Raw genomic sequence first — 15,059 nt, 5'->3', positions numbered from 1 at the left:
GAGTTACGTCACATATGGAAATGTCTGCTCTGTCCAAAATTACAACCAACTGATTGCAGCATTACTGCAAAAATGGAGGAGGCAAATGGAAAGGGGAGAAGGTAAGGAACTTGTATGTTGGCCCTGCATTAATGACCAAAATTGGCTAAAGAAAATTGTGATAAATAAAAAGTAAAACAGTTTAATTTAAGGACGAAAATTGACAGCTGCGCCATACAGGTTGCAAAATAGTTGAGGAGGAGATTTTCGACGCACCGATTCCATGGCACATGGTCTATGAACTGATACACAAAATGACTCCGGATTCAAAACGTTGAGTTTTCAATTAAAATTATCATACAAAATTCTTGAAACCAATAGAATGTTATATGGGGGATACAACCATCCCAGCTCTGCAGATTTTGTTGCGAAGAGACAGAATCATTAGATCACTTGTGTTGGTACTGCCCATATGTATTTTTTTTTTTTTTTTCGGGGGTAGATCAGCTTTAAAATTGCAGATAGATTGTAACTTCCATCAATGTAATTGTCTGCATCACTTCCAATCCCCCATATGTTTTTTTTTCTCGCAAATGTACATACATACACATACATATACACATACATATAAATACATATACATACAGTGGGGAGAACAAGTATTTGATACACTGCCGATTTTGCAGGTTTTCCTACTTACAAAGCATGTAGAGGTCTGTAATTTTTTATCATAGGTACACTTCAACTGTGAGAGACCGAATCTAAAACAAAAATCCAGAAAATCACATTGTATGATTTTTAAGTAATTAATTTGCATTTTATTGCATGACATAAGTATTTGATCGCCTACCAACCATTAAGAATTCCGGCTCTCACAGACCTGTTAGTTTTTCTTTAAGAAGCCCTCCTGTTCTCCCCTCATTACCTGTATTAACTGCACCTGTTTTAACTCGTTACCTGTATAAAAGACACCTGTCCACACACTCAATCAAACAGACTCCAACCTCTCCACAATGGCCAAGACCAGAGAGCTGTGTAAGGACATCAGGGATAAAATTGTAGACCTGCACAAGGCTGGGATGGGCTACAGGACAATAGGCAAGCAGCTTGGTGAGAAGGCAACAACTGTTGGCGCAATTATTAGAAAATGGAAGAAGTTCAAGATGACGGTCAATCACCCTCGGTCTGGGGCTCCATGCAAGATCTCACCTCATGGGGCATCAATGATCATGAGGAAGGTGAGGGATCAGCCCAGAACTACACGGCAGGACCTGGTCAATGACCTGAAGAGAGCTGGGACCACAGTCTCAAAGAAAACCATTAGTAACACACTACACCGTCATGGATTAAAATCCTGCAGCGCACGCAAGGTCCCCCTGCTCAAGCCAGCGCATGTCCAGGCCCGTCTGAAGTTTGCCAATGACCATCTGGATGATCCAGAGGAGGAATGGGAGAAGGTTATGTGGTCTGATGAGACAAATATAGAGCTTTTTGGTCTAAACTCCACTCGCCGTGTTTGGAGGAAGAAGAAGGATGAGTACAACCCCAAGAATACCATCCCAACCGTGAAGCATGGAGGTGGAAACATCATTCTTTGGGGATGCTTTTCTGCAAAGGGGACAGGACGACTGCACCGTATTGAGGGGAGGATGGACGGGGCCATGTATCGCGAGATCTTGGCCAACAACCTCCTTCCCTCGGTAAGAGCATTGAAGATGGGTCGTGGCTGGGTCTTCCAGCATGACAACGACCCAAAACACACAGCCAGGGCAACTAAGGAGTGGCTCCGTAAGAAGCATCTCAAGGTCCTGGAGTGGCCTAGCCAGTCTCCAGACCTGAACCCAATAGAAAATCTTTGGAGGGAGCTGAAAATCCGTATTGCCCAGCGACAGCCCCGAAACCTGAAGGATCTGGAGAAGGTCTGTATGGAGGAGTGGGCCAAAATCCCTGCTGCAGTGTGTGCAATCCTGGTCAAGACCTACAGGAAACATATGTTCTCTGTAATTGCAAACAAAGGTTTCTGTACCAAATATTAAGTTCTGCTTTTCTGATGTATCAAATACTTATGTCATGCAATAAAATGCAAATCAATTACTTAAAAATCATACAATGTGATTTTCTGGATTTTTGTTTTAGATTCCGTCTCTCACAGTTGAAGTGTACCTATGATAAAAATTACAGACCTCTACATGCTTTGTAAGTAGGAAAACCTGCAAAATCGGCAGTGTATCAAATACTTGTTCTCCCCACTGTACATATATTTACATATCCTTTAAAATATATATATTTCCCTTTATTACTGCCCATATGTAACTTTGTTTTGGTCGCAGGTTCAGCAATAGCTGAAAAATTGCATTGTTTACTTGGAGCTGACTTTGCAAATAGCACTCTTGGGTGATTTGAAAAGTCATAGTCAATCGATCAATAATATAATAACACTCTTAGCAAAGGTGTTTATCTTTAATTTACAATATGTAGAAACTATAAGAATAGAAAGGTTCAGAACTTTTGTGAAACATCACAGCACAGTGGAAATATATATGGCAGCTAGAAATCAAAATTGGTGGGTCTTCAGAGATAGATGGGAGGGGTTGAGGGTTGCTGAAGGCTGGGACTAAAAACAAACAAAAGATAACTAATGGAAAATATACTGTCTGTGAAATGTATGTAGTATGTATAAAATGGAAGTGGAAGCCTAAGTATTGTTGTCCATTAGTTTACTCCAATTAGGGAAGGGGTGGTAGGATTAGGGGAAAATAATAAAGAAGGAAAATATATTTAATTCGTTTACTCCAATTAGGGGAGGGGTGGTAGGTTTAGGGGAAATTAATAAAGAAGGAAAATATTTTTAAAATAATACGTATATTTACCCAAAAACTAAATGGGGATCGGAAATTATGCAGACAATTACATTGATAGAAGCCACAATCTATCTGCAATATTAAAGCTGACCAACCTGCTAAAAAAGTTTTTAAAAGTTTTAAAAAACATGGTCTATACCTCTGAGTGTGGCTGTGGTATGTAAAGTAGATGATGGGCTGCCTTTTGTTACCCTTAATCACATTTCCTCCTTCATTAAGGTTTATCATTAAACAGTGTTTGGTAGCGAAGCGCTGAGGAGGACAACTTTCTTGACCAGTAATACATTGGTCAACCAATGGATTAAGAGAGGTACTGCTACACTGTTCTGACAGAGCTGCGAGGCCTTAATCGTGGGGAAGATAGAGCCAACGGAGCCAGTCATGATGACCTGAAGTAATTAAGCCGCTACCTGTTTGGATTGTACAGATAAACAAGGCCAGCATGCCGGTGTGCGAATGGCCGATGAGCTGATGGGAGGAGGTGGTAATTGATGCTGGCAGTAAGCTGTCTCTGTCAATCAGTGTGACGAACACACACCTAGCCACACGTCACACACACACACACACACACACACACACACACACACACACACACACACACACACACACACACACACACACACACACACACACACACACACACACACACACCTAGACACACTTCTCACACACTCACCTTACACACCCGTACATGCTCTCTCCTCCATCCCAATCACTCTGAGAAATCTCTTCTACAGCCACACAACACTGCCACTGAGAGAAGGTAAGACAAATATACAACTTTAACGATGTAGGAAAGACATAGCTAATATACTGTAGGACAGGCACAGCTAATATACTGTAGGACAGGCATAGCTAATATACTTTAGGACAGGCATAGCTAATATACTTTAGGACAGGCATAGCTAATATACTGTAGGACAGGAATAGCTAATATGCTGTAGGACAGGCATAGCTAATATACTTTAGGACAGGCATAGCTAATATACTGTAGGACAGGCATAGCTAATATACTGTAGGACAGGCATAGCTAATGTACTTTAGGACAGGCATAGCTAATGTACTGTAGGACAGACATAGCTAATATACAGTAGGGACAGGCATAGCTAATATACTGTAGGACAGGCACAGCTAATATACTGTAGGACAGGCATAGCTAATATGCTGTAGGACAGGCATAGCTAATATACTGTAGGACAGGCATAGCTAATATACTGTAGGACAGGCATAGCTAATAAACTGTAGGACTGCCATAGCTAATGTACTTTAGGACAGGCATAGCTAATATACTGTAGGATAGGCATAGCTAATATACTGTAGGACAGGCATAGCTAATATACTGTAGGACAGGCATAGCTAATATACTGTAGGACAGGCATAGCTAATATACTGTAGGACAGGCATAGCTAATATACAGTAGGGACAGTCATAGCTAATATACTGTAGGACAGGCACAGCTAATATACTGTAGGACAGCCGTAGCTAATATACTGTAGGACAGGCATAGCTAATATGCTGTAGGACAGGCACAGCTAATATACTGTAGGACAGGCATAGCTAATATACTTTAGGACAGGCATAGCTAATATACAGTAGGACAGGCATAGCTAATATACTGTAGGACAGGCATAGCTAATATACAGTAGGACAGGCATAGCTAATATACTGTAGGACAGGCATAGCTAATATACTGTAGGACAGGCACAGCTACTATACTGTAGGACAGGCATAGCTAATATACTGTAGGACAGGTACACTCTTCGAAAAAAAGGTTTCCAAAAGGGTTTTTCGGTTGTCCCCATAGGTGAACCCTTTTTGGTTCCAGCTAGAACCCTTTTGGGTTCCATGTAGAACCTTCTGTAGAAAAGGGTTCTACCTGGAACTAAAAGGGTTCTATCTGCAACCAAAAACAGTTATTCAAATGGGTTCTCCTATGGGGACAGCCAGGTTCTAGACGACACCTTTTCTTTCTAAGAGTGCAGGGTAGCAGGGACAGAACTAGAGTACATCAAGAGTTCTTTCTTCAGTAATCAATTTAAACCGGAAATGACTTACACTACTAGTGTTTATAGACTCCATATAGACGTTTGGGAGTCAGAAACAGGTGCAGTTATTATTATTATTATTTGGTGTAAAGAGTTTTTACGTTATGGTGCTGTCCTTCTTTTGTTGCTGTGCTTGGAGATATACGTTTTGTGCGTTAGTAAGATGCTACCTAAATATTGACAAAGGTTATACAATGATTTGGTATAATATCAGGTACCTAAATGCAGTAACAGTTTTGTTGTCTTTGTGAAGTTGAGGCCTCTTAAGGGGTAGGCAATAGACCCTTTACTTAATTATTAAATTATGGCCAATAATCCCATAGCACTTTTCACCAAAAACCCCAACTAAGGTCAGCAGACAGGAATCTGGGTTGTAATGTTTCAAGGGTCTATGGATCTTTTAGAGTGGATTCTGGTATCCCCTCCAATTAAATAAGTAAATCAGTTTGACAGTCTAGTGTGCTATACCCATGCAACATCATTGAATGTTCAGGACCACATTGATATAGAGAGTCAACCAGGACCAGAAATAGGCCAGACTGGCTGATTAGCCATTGACTCTACCGTCAGCAACAACATCATTTCAGCAACAGGATGAAGAGCGATCAACCTCTGACCTTGGATGTTTTGCCACTACTGATTGACTTGAAATTCGCCTATTTCAACATGGTTTATATCTGGGTCACAATAGACCCACCAATATGACTTTCTGCAGGCATATATATGGTGTTGACGCAGATATACGGTAAAGTCGCAGCTCTGTGCCGGGTGTTCCATTTGGACCACTTCCTATTAATCGTCCTCATTGACCCGGATTTACTTAATTAAAAGGCGAGCATGCTACCTGTCTGTACTGGACCGTGAAATCTATTCCTAATCCTTCTTACAAAGTCCTATCATCCAACCTGCTTAATCAAAGTGCATTCCAATACATTTGCATAATGTTGAGTTGGGCTTTTGCTATAGTGATTAATTTTATTTTATTGAACCTTTATTTAAACAGGGAGTCACAATGACATTAAACATCTATTTTACAAGAAAGCCCTGTATACATTACAATAAAACCAGAATAATAAAACAACATACACATATATGTGTATTAATCAATATAATTCAGCACACAAAATAAACATATTTAATAAAAGCAATCACGTTCAACTACATAGAGGTCCTCAATAATAATTTTAACTGCCTGAGTGGCACCAACACATCTGATTGTGCCACAAATTAGGGGCAAAAAAACAAAACACAGATTTTCCGAAATCTGTGGAGAATTTTCTGTGACCACAATGTTGGTTTCATGGAAGAATTACATAATTCCCATAGTGCTGACAGAGTGTTACTGGAATGGCAGCACATGCATGAGCTAAATTATAGTACTGATTATGACCTCCTGCTAGATTAAACAGTCAGGGCTATTTGCTGGAATTTCTCTTCATGTTTCTGTGGGTTTTGTGTTTAACCCTTTAACCCCTTGACACTCTCGATGTGTGTGGTCCTGATGTGCAGTCACATGGCTGTCCCCCCATCTATCATCATGCCGTAGCCATTAAATCAGAGTAGATTATTCCCTGGATCAGTGGATTAGCGCTGGCGTCTGAGCCTGGTGCCAGAGGAAGAGCTGCTCAGTCATAGGCTCGCTAGCTGGTTAGCCTCCAAGCAGATTGGCTCCTGAGAGTGGAGTTAGCCAGACTTAATCTGGGCAAGAGAGGGTTATTTTGAAGGTTACAGAAGAAGACCTGATAGTGCTTGATTCCCTTTTGTTTGGTATATCTGTACCTGGTTGTGGTATGGTCAGGCTAGACAGTGGTAGGCTACTGAAGAGTGAAAGGCTACACACACCAGTCTTCACTACTCTACATAGATGGTTGCTATTGTCACACAAACGTGTACAGACTTCGACAGAAGTCAGACTGACACTTTGACCTCAAGGCATCAGAGTTAATGAGTGGACTGAGTGCACTGGTACAGCGCATACAGATCTCCTAGGTAATCCACTAAGACAAAAGCACAAGGTCCATGTAGAGGTCAAAACTAAAACTGCACTGTTTACGTATAAGTATGTAGGACATACTGTAGCTTTCTCAGAAATCAGTAGTGGAAAGACATACATACGTAAAAAGCTGTAAAGGCATTGTTGACCCAAATTACAAAATAACATATTGGTTACCCTATAAGTACTCTCTGGACATAGAGAGACAGTAATGTTTTTTTCTGTACATTTCTGTCCAAAAGTTAGCATGTTTTATTTTAATGCCCAAATTACCCCAAAGCGTGTATCAAATGTTTAGCTAAATGAACACAAAGTCACATTATGAAAGGGTTAGCTAAATGAACACTATGTCACTGTATGAAAGGGTTAGCTAACTGAACACTATGTCACTGTATGAAAGGGTTAGCTAACTGAACACTATGTCACTGTATGAAAGGGTTAGCTAACTGAACACTATGTCATAGTATGAAAGGGTTAGCTAAATGAACACTATGTCACTGTATGAAAGGGTTAGCTAACTGAACACTATGTCACTGTATGAAAGGGTTAGCTAACTGAACACTATGTCATAGTATGAAAGGGTTAGCTAAATGAACACTATGTCATAGTATGAAAGGGTTAGCTAAATGAACACTATGTCATAGTATGAAAGGGTTAGCTAACTGAACACTATGTCATAGTATGAAAGGGTTAGCTAAATGACACTATGTCATAGTATGAAAGGGTTAGCTAAATGAACACTATGTCATAGTATGAAAGGGTTAGCTAAATGAACACTATGTCATAGTATGAAAGGGTTAGCTAACTGAACACTATGTCATAGTATGAAAGGGTTAGCTAAATGACACTATGTCATAGTATGAAAGGGTTAGCTAAATGACACTATGTCATAGTATGAAAGGGTTAGCTAACTGAACACTATGTCATAGTATGAAAGGGTTAGCTAACTGAACACTATGTCATAGTATGAAAGGGTTAGCTAAATGAACACTATGTCATAGTATGAAAGGGTTAGCTAAATGACACTATGTCATAGTATGAAAGGGTTAGCTAACTGAACACTATGTCATAGTATGAAAGGGTTAGCTAAATGACACTATGTCATAGTATGAAAGGGTTAGCTAACTGAACACTATGTCATAGTATGAAAGGGTTAGCTAAATGACACTATGTCATAGTATGAAAGGGTTAGCTAACTGAACACTATGTCATAGTATGAAAGGGTTAGCTAACTGAACACTATGTCGTAGTATGAAAGGGTTAGCTAAATGAACACTATGTCATAGTATGAAAGGGTTAGCTAAATGAACACTATGTCACTGTATGAAAGGGTTAGCTAAATGAACACTATGTCACTGTATGAAAGGGTTTTCACTGGATCATTCATTATACTTCCTCTCTCCCTCTCCGCCAGTGTTATGTCAGGACCCAGGCCGGTTGTTCTGAGCGGCCCCTCAGGGGCAGGGAAGAGCACTCTTATGAAGATGCTGCTGAGGGATTATGATGGAGTCTTCGGCTTCAGCGTGTCACGTACGTTTGTGTTTCTTGGCTCCTACCCTAATATCCTGTCTGGGAGGAAGTGGGACAGCATTAAGCCCTATCTATCGGTACTCTCAGCCTTATCTAACTCTAGGCCAAGTTTGTCAAAGGATTTTGATGTGGGATAGCTCTGTATCCAGTCCATATCCAAGTGCAATTATAACTAGTTATGGTTGCGCTGACTGGTACGAGACAAGGATGTCCTCTATTTCCATTCCTTTTCTTGTTGGCTTCAATGAAGACCACCAAACATAGAAGAACCAGCATACCTTTAGGGTTGCATGGCATGTCTTTGATTGCACATAATTCAGAGGTTCAGGTTGTTGATAGCCTTCCGTATGATTGGGTGTTGATGATGGATGTTGATGATGGAGGTTGATGATGGATAGTGTTGATGGATGTCGATGATGGATTTTGATGATGGATGTTGTTGATGGATGTTGATGATGGATGTTGATGATGGATGTTGATGATGGATGTTGATGATGGATGTTGTTGATGGATGTTGATGATAGATGTTGATGATGGATGTTGATGATGGAGGTTGATGATGGAGGTTGATGATGGAGGTTGATGATGGATGTTGATGATGGAGGTTGATGATGGATGTTGATGATGGATGTTGATGATGGATGTTGATGATGATGGAGGTTGTTGATGATGGAGGTTGTTGATGGATGTTGATGATGGATGTTGATGATGGATGTTGATGATGGATGTTGATGTTCACTGAATGTGTCCTTACAGATACAACAAGGAGTCCACGTCCAGGAGAGGTAGATGGCAAAGGTACAGTAACATTCTCTGACTCATAAACACAGATCATGTCAGTAAACCCAGAAGGATATCAGTGACACTCTCCTGAATTTGAATCAAGCTGGTTTTGTAACTTAAATTCTGGGTTCAAGCCTGATTGACAATGAATTGATTATTCTCTTCTCCTGTCCATTTGAAGATTACCACTTCTCAAACAGGGAGGCTATGCAGGAGGATATTGATGATGGGAAATACATTGAGAATGCTGAGTTTTCCGGCAACCTGTATGGAACAAGGTAGAGTACATGTTGATACATTCTGTTGACACCAAAATATCTTACATTTAAGGTTGCAAAGTTCTGGTGGTGACTTCCCCAAAATTCTCAGGCTTTCTAGAAATCCCAGATGGAGGATTCCTGGAATCAGGAGGGAACAATCAGGAAATACAGGTATTCTCCAACTGGGATTTATGGAAAACCTGATCATTTTGGGAACATTACTGGAGTTTTGGAACAGTATGCTATCTGATTGGGTTTTAAGTTCTCCCTACCGGTGATATTGATACATCAAAATGAACAAGAACAGTACTTGTTCCACTGGTGACTAGAATCCAGTAGGGTATTCTCCTGTCATGGCTTTGTGAAGATATCTTTAACCTCTATGGGATCGGTGTCCCGTATACGGGACGGTTGAGCTAACGTGCGCTAATGTGATTAGCATGACTGTTGTAAGTAACAGCAAACTTTCCAGGACATAGACATGACTTATATGGGCAGAAAGCTTAAATCCTTGTTAATCTAACTGCACTGTCCAATTTACAGTAGCTATTACAGTGAAAAAATACCATGCTATTGTTTGAGGAGAGTGCACAACAACAAAAAACTTATCACGGCAACTGGTTTGATACATTCACCTCTGAAGGTAAATAATGTACTTACATTCAATCATCTTCCTCTGATTTGTCATCCTAAGGATCCCAGAGATAAAATGTAGCACAGTTTTGTTTGATAAAATCCATTTTTATATTTGAATGTAGGAACTGGGTTCTACAGTTTGAACCCCTGCTGTCTCTGGCTCCACACCCACCCCGCCCGGCCATCTAGATGTGTGAAAGTTAGTGTATAAGCTAATGATCCATCATGTATGACATTCCTGGGAGTGTGTAAACTTACAGGTGAAGTCGGAAGTTTACATACACCTTAGCCAAATACATTTAAACTCATATTCACAATTCCTGACATTTAATCCTGGTAAAAATTCCCTGTCTTAGGTCATTTAGGATCACCACCTTATTTTAAGAATGTGAAATGTCAGAATAATAGTAGAGAGAATGATTTATTTCAGTTTTTATTTATTTCATCACATTCCCAGTGGGTCAGATGTTTACATACACTCAATTAGCATTTGGTAGCATTGCCTTTAAATTGTTTAACTTGGGTCAAACATTTTGGGTAGCCTTCCACAAGCTTCCCACAATAATTTGAGTGAATTTTGGCCCATTCCTCCTGACAGAGCTGGTGTAACTGAGTCAGGTTTGTAGGCCTCCATGCTCGCACACACTTTTTCAGTTCTGCCCACACATTTTCTATAGGATTGAGTTCAGGGCTTTGTGATGGCCACTCCAATACCTTGACTTTGTTGTCCTAAAGCCATTTTGGTACAACTTTGGAAGTTTGCTTGGGGTCATTGTCCATTTGGAAGACCCATTTGCGACCAAGCTTTAACTTCCTGACTTATGTCTTGAGATGTTGCTTCAATATATCCACATCATTTTCCTTCCTCATTATGCCATCTATTTTGTGAAGTGCACCAGTCCCTCCTGCAGTAAAGCACCCCCACAGCATGATGCTGCCACCCCCGTGCTTCACAGTTGGGATGGTGTTCTTCGGCTTGCAAGCACCCCCTTTTTCCTCCAAACATAACGATGGTCATTATGGGCAAACCGTTCTATGTTTGTTTCATCAGACCAGAGGACATTTCTCCAAAAAATATGATCTTTGTCCCCATGTGCAGTTGCAAACCGTAGTGGCGGTTTTGGAGCAGTGGCTTCTTCCTTGCTGAGCAGCCTTTCAGGTTATGTCGATATAGGACTTGTTTTACTGTGGATATAGATACTTTTGTACCTGTTTCCTCCAGTATCTTCACAAGGTCCTTTGCTGTTGTTCTGGGATTGATTTGCACTTTTCGCACCAAAGTACGTTAATCTCTAGGAGACAGAACGCGACTCCTTCCTGAGCGGTATGACGGTTGCGTGGTCCCATGGTATTTATACTTGCGTGCTATTGTTTGTACAGATGAACGTGGTACCTTCCGGCATTTGGAAAATGCTCCCAAGGATGAACCAGACTTGTGGAGGTCTAAAATTTTTCTTCTGAGGTCTTGGCTGATTTCTTTTGATTTTCCCATGATGTCTAGCAAAGAGGCACTGAGTTTGAAGGTAGGCCTTGAAATACATCCACAGGTACACCTTCAATTGACTCCAATTATGTCAATTAACCTTTCAGAAGCTTCCTATGCCATGACATAATTTTCTGGAATTTTCCAAGCTGTTTAAAGGCACCGTCAACTTAGTGTATGTAAACTTCTGACCCACTGGAATTGTGATACAGTGAATTATACATGAAATAATATGTCTGTAAACAATTGTTGGAAAAATTACTTGTGTCATGCACAAAGTAGATGTCCTAACCGACTTGCCAAAACTATAGTTTGTTAACAAGAAATTGGTGGAGTGGTTGAAAAATGAGTTTTAATGACTCCAACCTAAGTGTATGTAAACTTCCGACTTCAACTGTACATTTTGTATTACAATATCATTTTTGTATGTTCTCTGTAGTTATGTACTTGAAAAGGTATCAATTAACCAATTCGGCACATTTGGGCAGACTTGATACAAAATAGTACAGTATTGCAATGCTTCACTGGATCAATCTGAAACTTTGCAGACTCTCTGCTGCCATCTCATGGCCAAAATCTAAATTGCGCCTAAACTGCAAAATTATATTGGGGCCTTTCTCTTGCATTTCAAAGATGATGGGACATTTTATTTTTGAAAACGCATGTTTTTTTGTTTGTATTATCTTTTACCAGATCTAATGTGTTTTATTCTCCTACATTAATTTCACATTTCCACAAACTTCAAAGTGTTTCCTTTCAAATGGTATCAGGAATATGCATATCTTTGCTTCAGGTCCTGAGCTACAGGCAGTTAGATTTGGGTATGTCATTTTAGGCGAAAATTGAAAAAAAGGGTCCGATCCTTAAGAGGTTTTGAGGTCTGGTCCAATGTGATACCTGGATTAGCAAAGAGACAGGCCGGGGACAGAATGAGCTTTTTCCTCCATTATACACTGCTCAAAAAAATAAAGGGAACACTTAAACAACACAATGTAACTCCAAGTCAATCACACTTCTGTGAAATCAAACTGTCCACTTAGGAAGCAACACTGATTGACAATACATTTCACATGCTGTTGTGCAAATTGAATAGACAACAGGTGGAAATTATAGGCAATTAGCAAGACACCCCCAATAAAGGAGTGGTTCTGCAGGTGGTGACCACAGACCACTTCTCAGTTCCTATGCTTCCTGGCTGATGTTTTGGTCACTTTTGAATGGTGGCGGTGCTTTCACTCTAGTGGTAGCATGAGACGGAGTCTACAACCCACACAAGTGGCTCAGGTAGTGCAGCTCATTCAGGATGGCACATCAATGCGAGCTGTGGCAAGAAGGTTTGCTGTGTCTGTCAGCATAGTGTCCAGAGCATGGAGGCGCTTCCAGGAGACAGGCCAGTACATCAGGAGACGTGGAGGAGGCCGTAGGAGGGCAACAACCCAGCAGCAGGACCGCTACCCCCGCCTTTGTGCAAGGAGGAGCAGGAGGAGCACTGCCAGAGCCCTGCAAAATGACCTCCAGCAGGCCGCAAATGTGCATGTGTCTGCTCAAATGGTCAGAAACAGACTCTATGAGGGCCCAACGTCCACAGGTGGGGGTTGTGCTTACAGCCCAACACCGTGCAGGACGTTTGGCATTTGCCAGAGAACACCAACATTGGCAAATTCGCCACTGGCGCCCTGTGCTCTTCACAGATGAAAGCAGGTTCACACTGAGCACATGTGACAGACGTGACAGTGTCTGGAGACGCCGTGGAGAACGTTCTGTTGCCTGCAACATCCTCCAGCATGACCGGTTTGGCGGTGGGTCAGTCATGGTGTGGGGTGGCATTTCTTTGGGGGACCGCACAGCCCTCCATGTGCTCGCCAGAGGTAGCCTGACTGCCATTAGGTACCGAGATGAGATCCTCAGACCCCTTGTGAGACCATATGCTGATACGGTTGGCCCTGGGTTCCTCCTAATGCAAGACAATGCTAGACCTCATGTGGCTGGAGTGTGTCAGCAGTTCCTGCAAGAGGAAGGCATTGATGCTATGGACTGGCCCGCCCGTTCCCCAGACCTGAATCCAATTGAGCACATCTGGGACATCATGTCTCGCTCCATCCACCAACGCCACGTTGCACCACAGACTGTCCAGGAGTTGGCGGCTGCTTTAGTCCAGGTCTGGGAGGAGATCCCTCAGGAGACCATCCGCCACCTCATCAGGAGCATGCCCAGGCGTTGTAGGGAGGTCATACAGGCACGTGGAGGCCACACACACTACTGAGCCTAATTTTGTCTTGTTTTAAGGACATTACTTCAAAGTAGGATCAGCCTGTAGTGTGGTTTTCCATTTTAATTTTGAGTGTGACTCCAAATCCAGACCTCCATGGGTTGATACATTTGATTTCCATTGATAATTTTTGTGTGATTTTGTTTTCAGCACATTCAACTATGTAAAGAAAAAAGTATTTAATAAGATTATTTCATTCATTCAGATCTAGGATGTGTTATTTTAGTGTTCCCTATGCAGTGTACATATCATGATAGCACTGGATAGCACACAGAGCTCAGCACCTGCAGTGTCATGCTTAATATGTCCCTCCCTCCCCTGCTGAGGATAAGTCTTGACACTAATGGAGAACCACTGGACCCTGATATTAGCTTTTGGTGTTTGGATTAATGTTACTATTCTCTTACCCTAGCCATACTTTAGCATGTGAGGAATAGTCACTGGTGTAATGTGTCACCCCCCATCCCCTGTTATAAGCCTATTGTACATATCTAAGTGGAAAGGTGCATTATGTTCTTGTGCTGTTCAATGGAATCGTGAAACAATGAATGAACATAACTTATGTTGTCTATTTTCTACACAGCAAGTCTTCTGTAGATGAGGTGAGGGCCAAGGGCCTCATCTGCATCCTAGATGTGGAGATCCAGGGAGTGAGGAATATCAAGGAGACTGATCTGGACCCCATCTATGTTTCTATCCAGCCCCCCTCTATTGAGATCCTGGTAAAGCCCAATTCAGATTTCAGAGCTGCCATAGTCCACATGGCCCATCAGGAAACATTTACGAACCTCATTTGATATACTCTTATTGAGGTGCAAATATATATGTCGCAATGGAATACAGACTATCGTGGCTCTGCGGCTGTAAACTCTGTAACAAGTCAACAATCATACAACGCAGAGAGTTCTACTATGTATTTTGGCGTTTCTTAAGGTTTTGAGCTTGGACCCCTATTATTGTCTCTATATGATAATAATCCTTAGACATGTCATCCCGACCTGGTCTCAGAGCATTTCGTATTATTCTGTGCGTAAATCCGAGACACACCATTTGGTATGATATGTTACGTTTTGTATGGTATATATTAATTTGTGGATGTCCATCACCCATTACGTATGATATGTTACAAATTACAATTCGTATTATATGTTACGAATTTGCATAACGTACAATATGTTACAAATTAGCTAAATGTACAATATGTTATGAATTTGCTAAAC

General features: G+C 41.2%; 1 protein-coding gene across 2 annotated transcripts in view; it reads left to right on the top strand.

The window, feature by feature from the left end:
• Nucleotides 1–3,508: 3,508 nt before the first annotated feature.
• LOC121576546 (guanylate kinase-like) overlaps nucleotides 3,509–15,059 on the top strand; it is a 40,492-nt gene continuing 28,941 nt past the window's right edge. For both annotated transcript variants that reach the window (XM_041889777.2, XM_041889775.2), the window contains exons 1-5: nucleotides 3,509–3,603; nucleotides 8,293–8,408; nucleotides 9,165–9,206; nucleotides 9,373–9,469; nucleotides 14,423–14,561. In XM_041889777.2, coding sequence (XP_041745711.2) covers nucleotides 8,297–8,408; nucleotides 9,165–9,206; nucleotides 9,373–9,469; nucleotides 14,423–14,561 — 390 coding nt within the window. In that variant the 5' untranslated portion in view covers nucleotides 3,509–3,603; nucleotides 8,293–8,296. The remainder of the gene's footprint in view (nucleotides 3,604–8,292; nucleotides 8,409–9,164; nucleotides 9,207–9,372; nucleotides 9,470–14,422; nucleotides 14,562–15,059) is intronic.

Source organism: Coregonus clupeaformis, chromosome 11, assembly GCF_020615455.1.
Source record: "Coregonus clupeaformis isolate EN_2021a chromosome 11, ASM2061545v1, whole genome shotgun sequence".
In the NCBI taxonomy this organism is placed as follows: Eukaryota; Metazoa; Chordata; class Actinopteri; order Salmoniformes; family Salmonidae; genus Coregonus; species Coregonus clupeaformis.
Note: the sequence above shows the minus strand (reverse complement) of the source record. Positions and strands in the feature narration are given on the sequence as shown.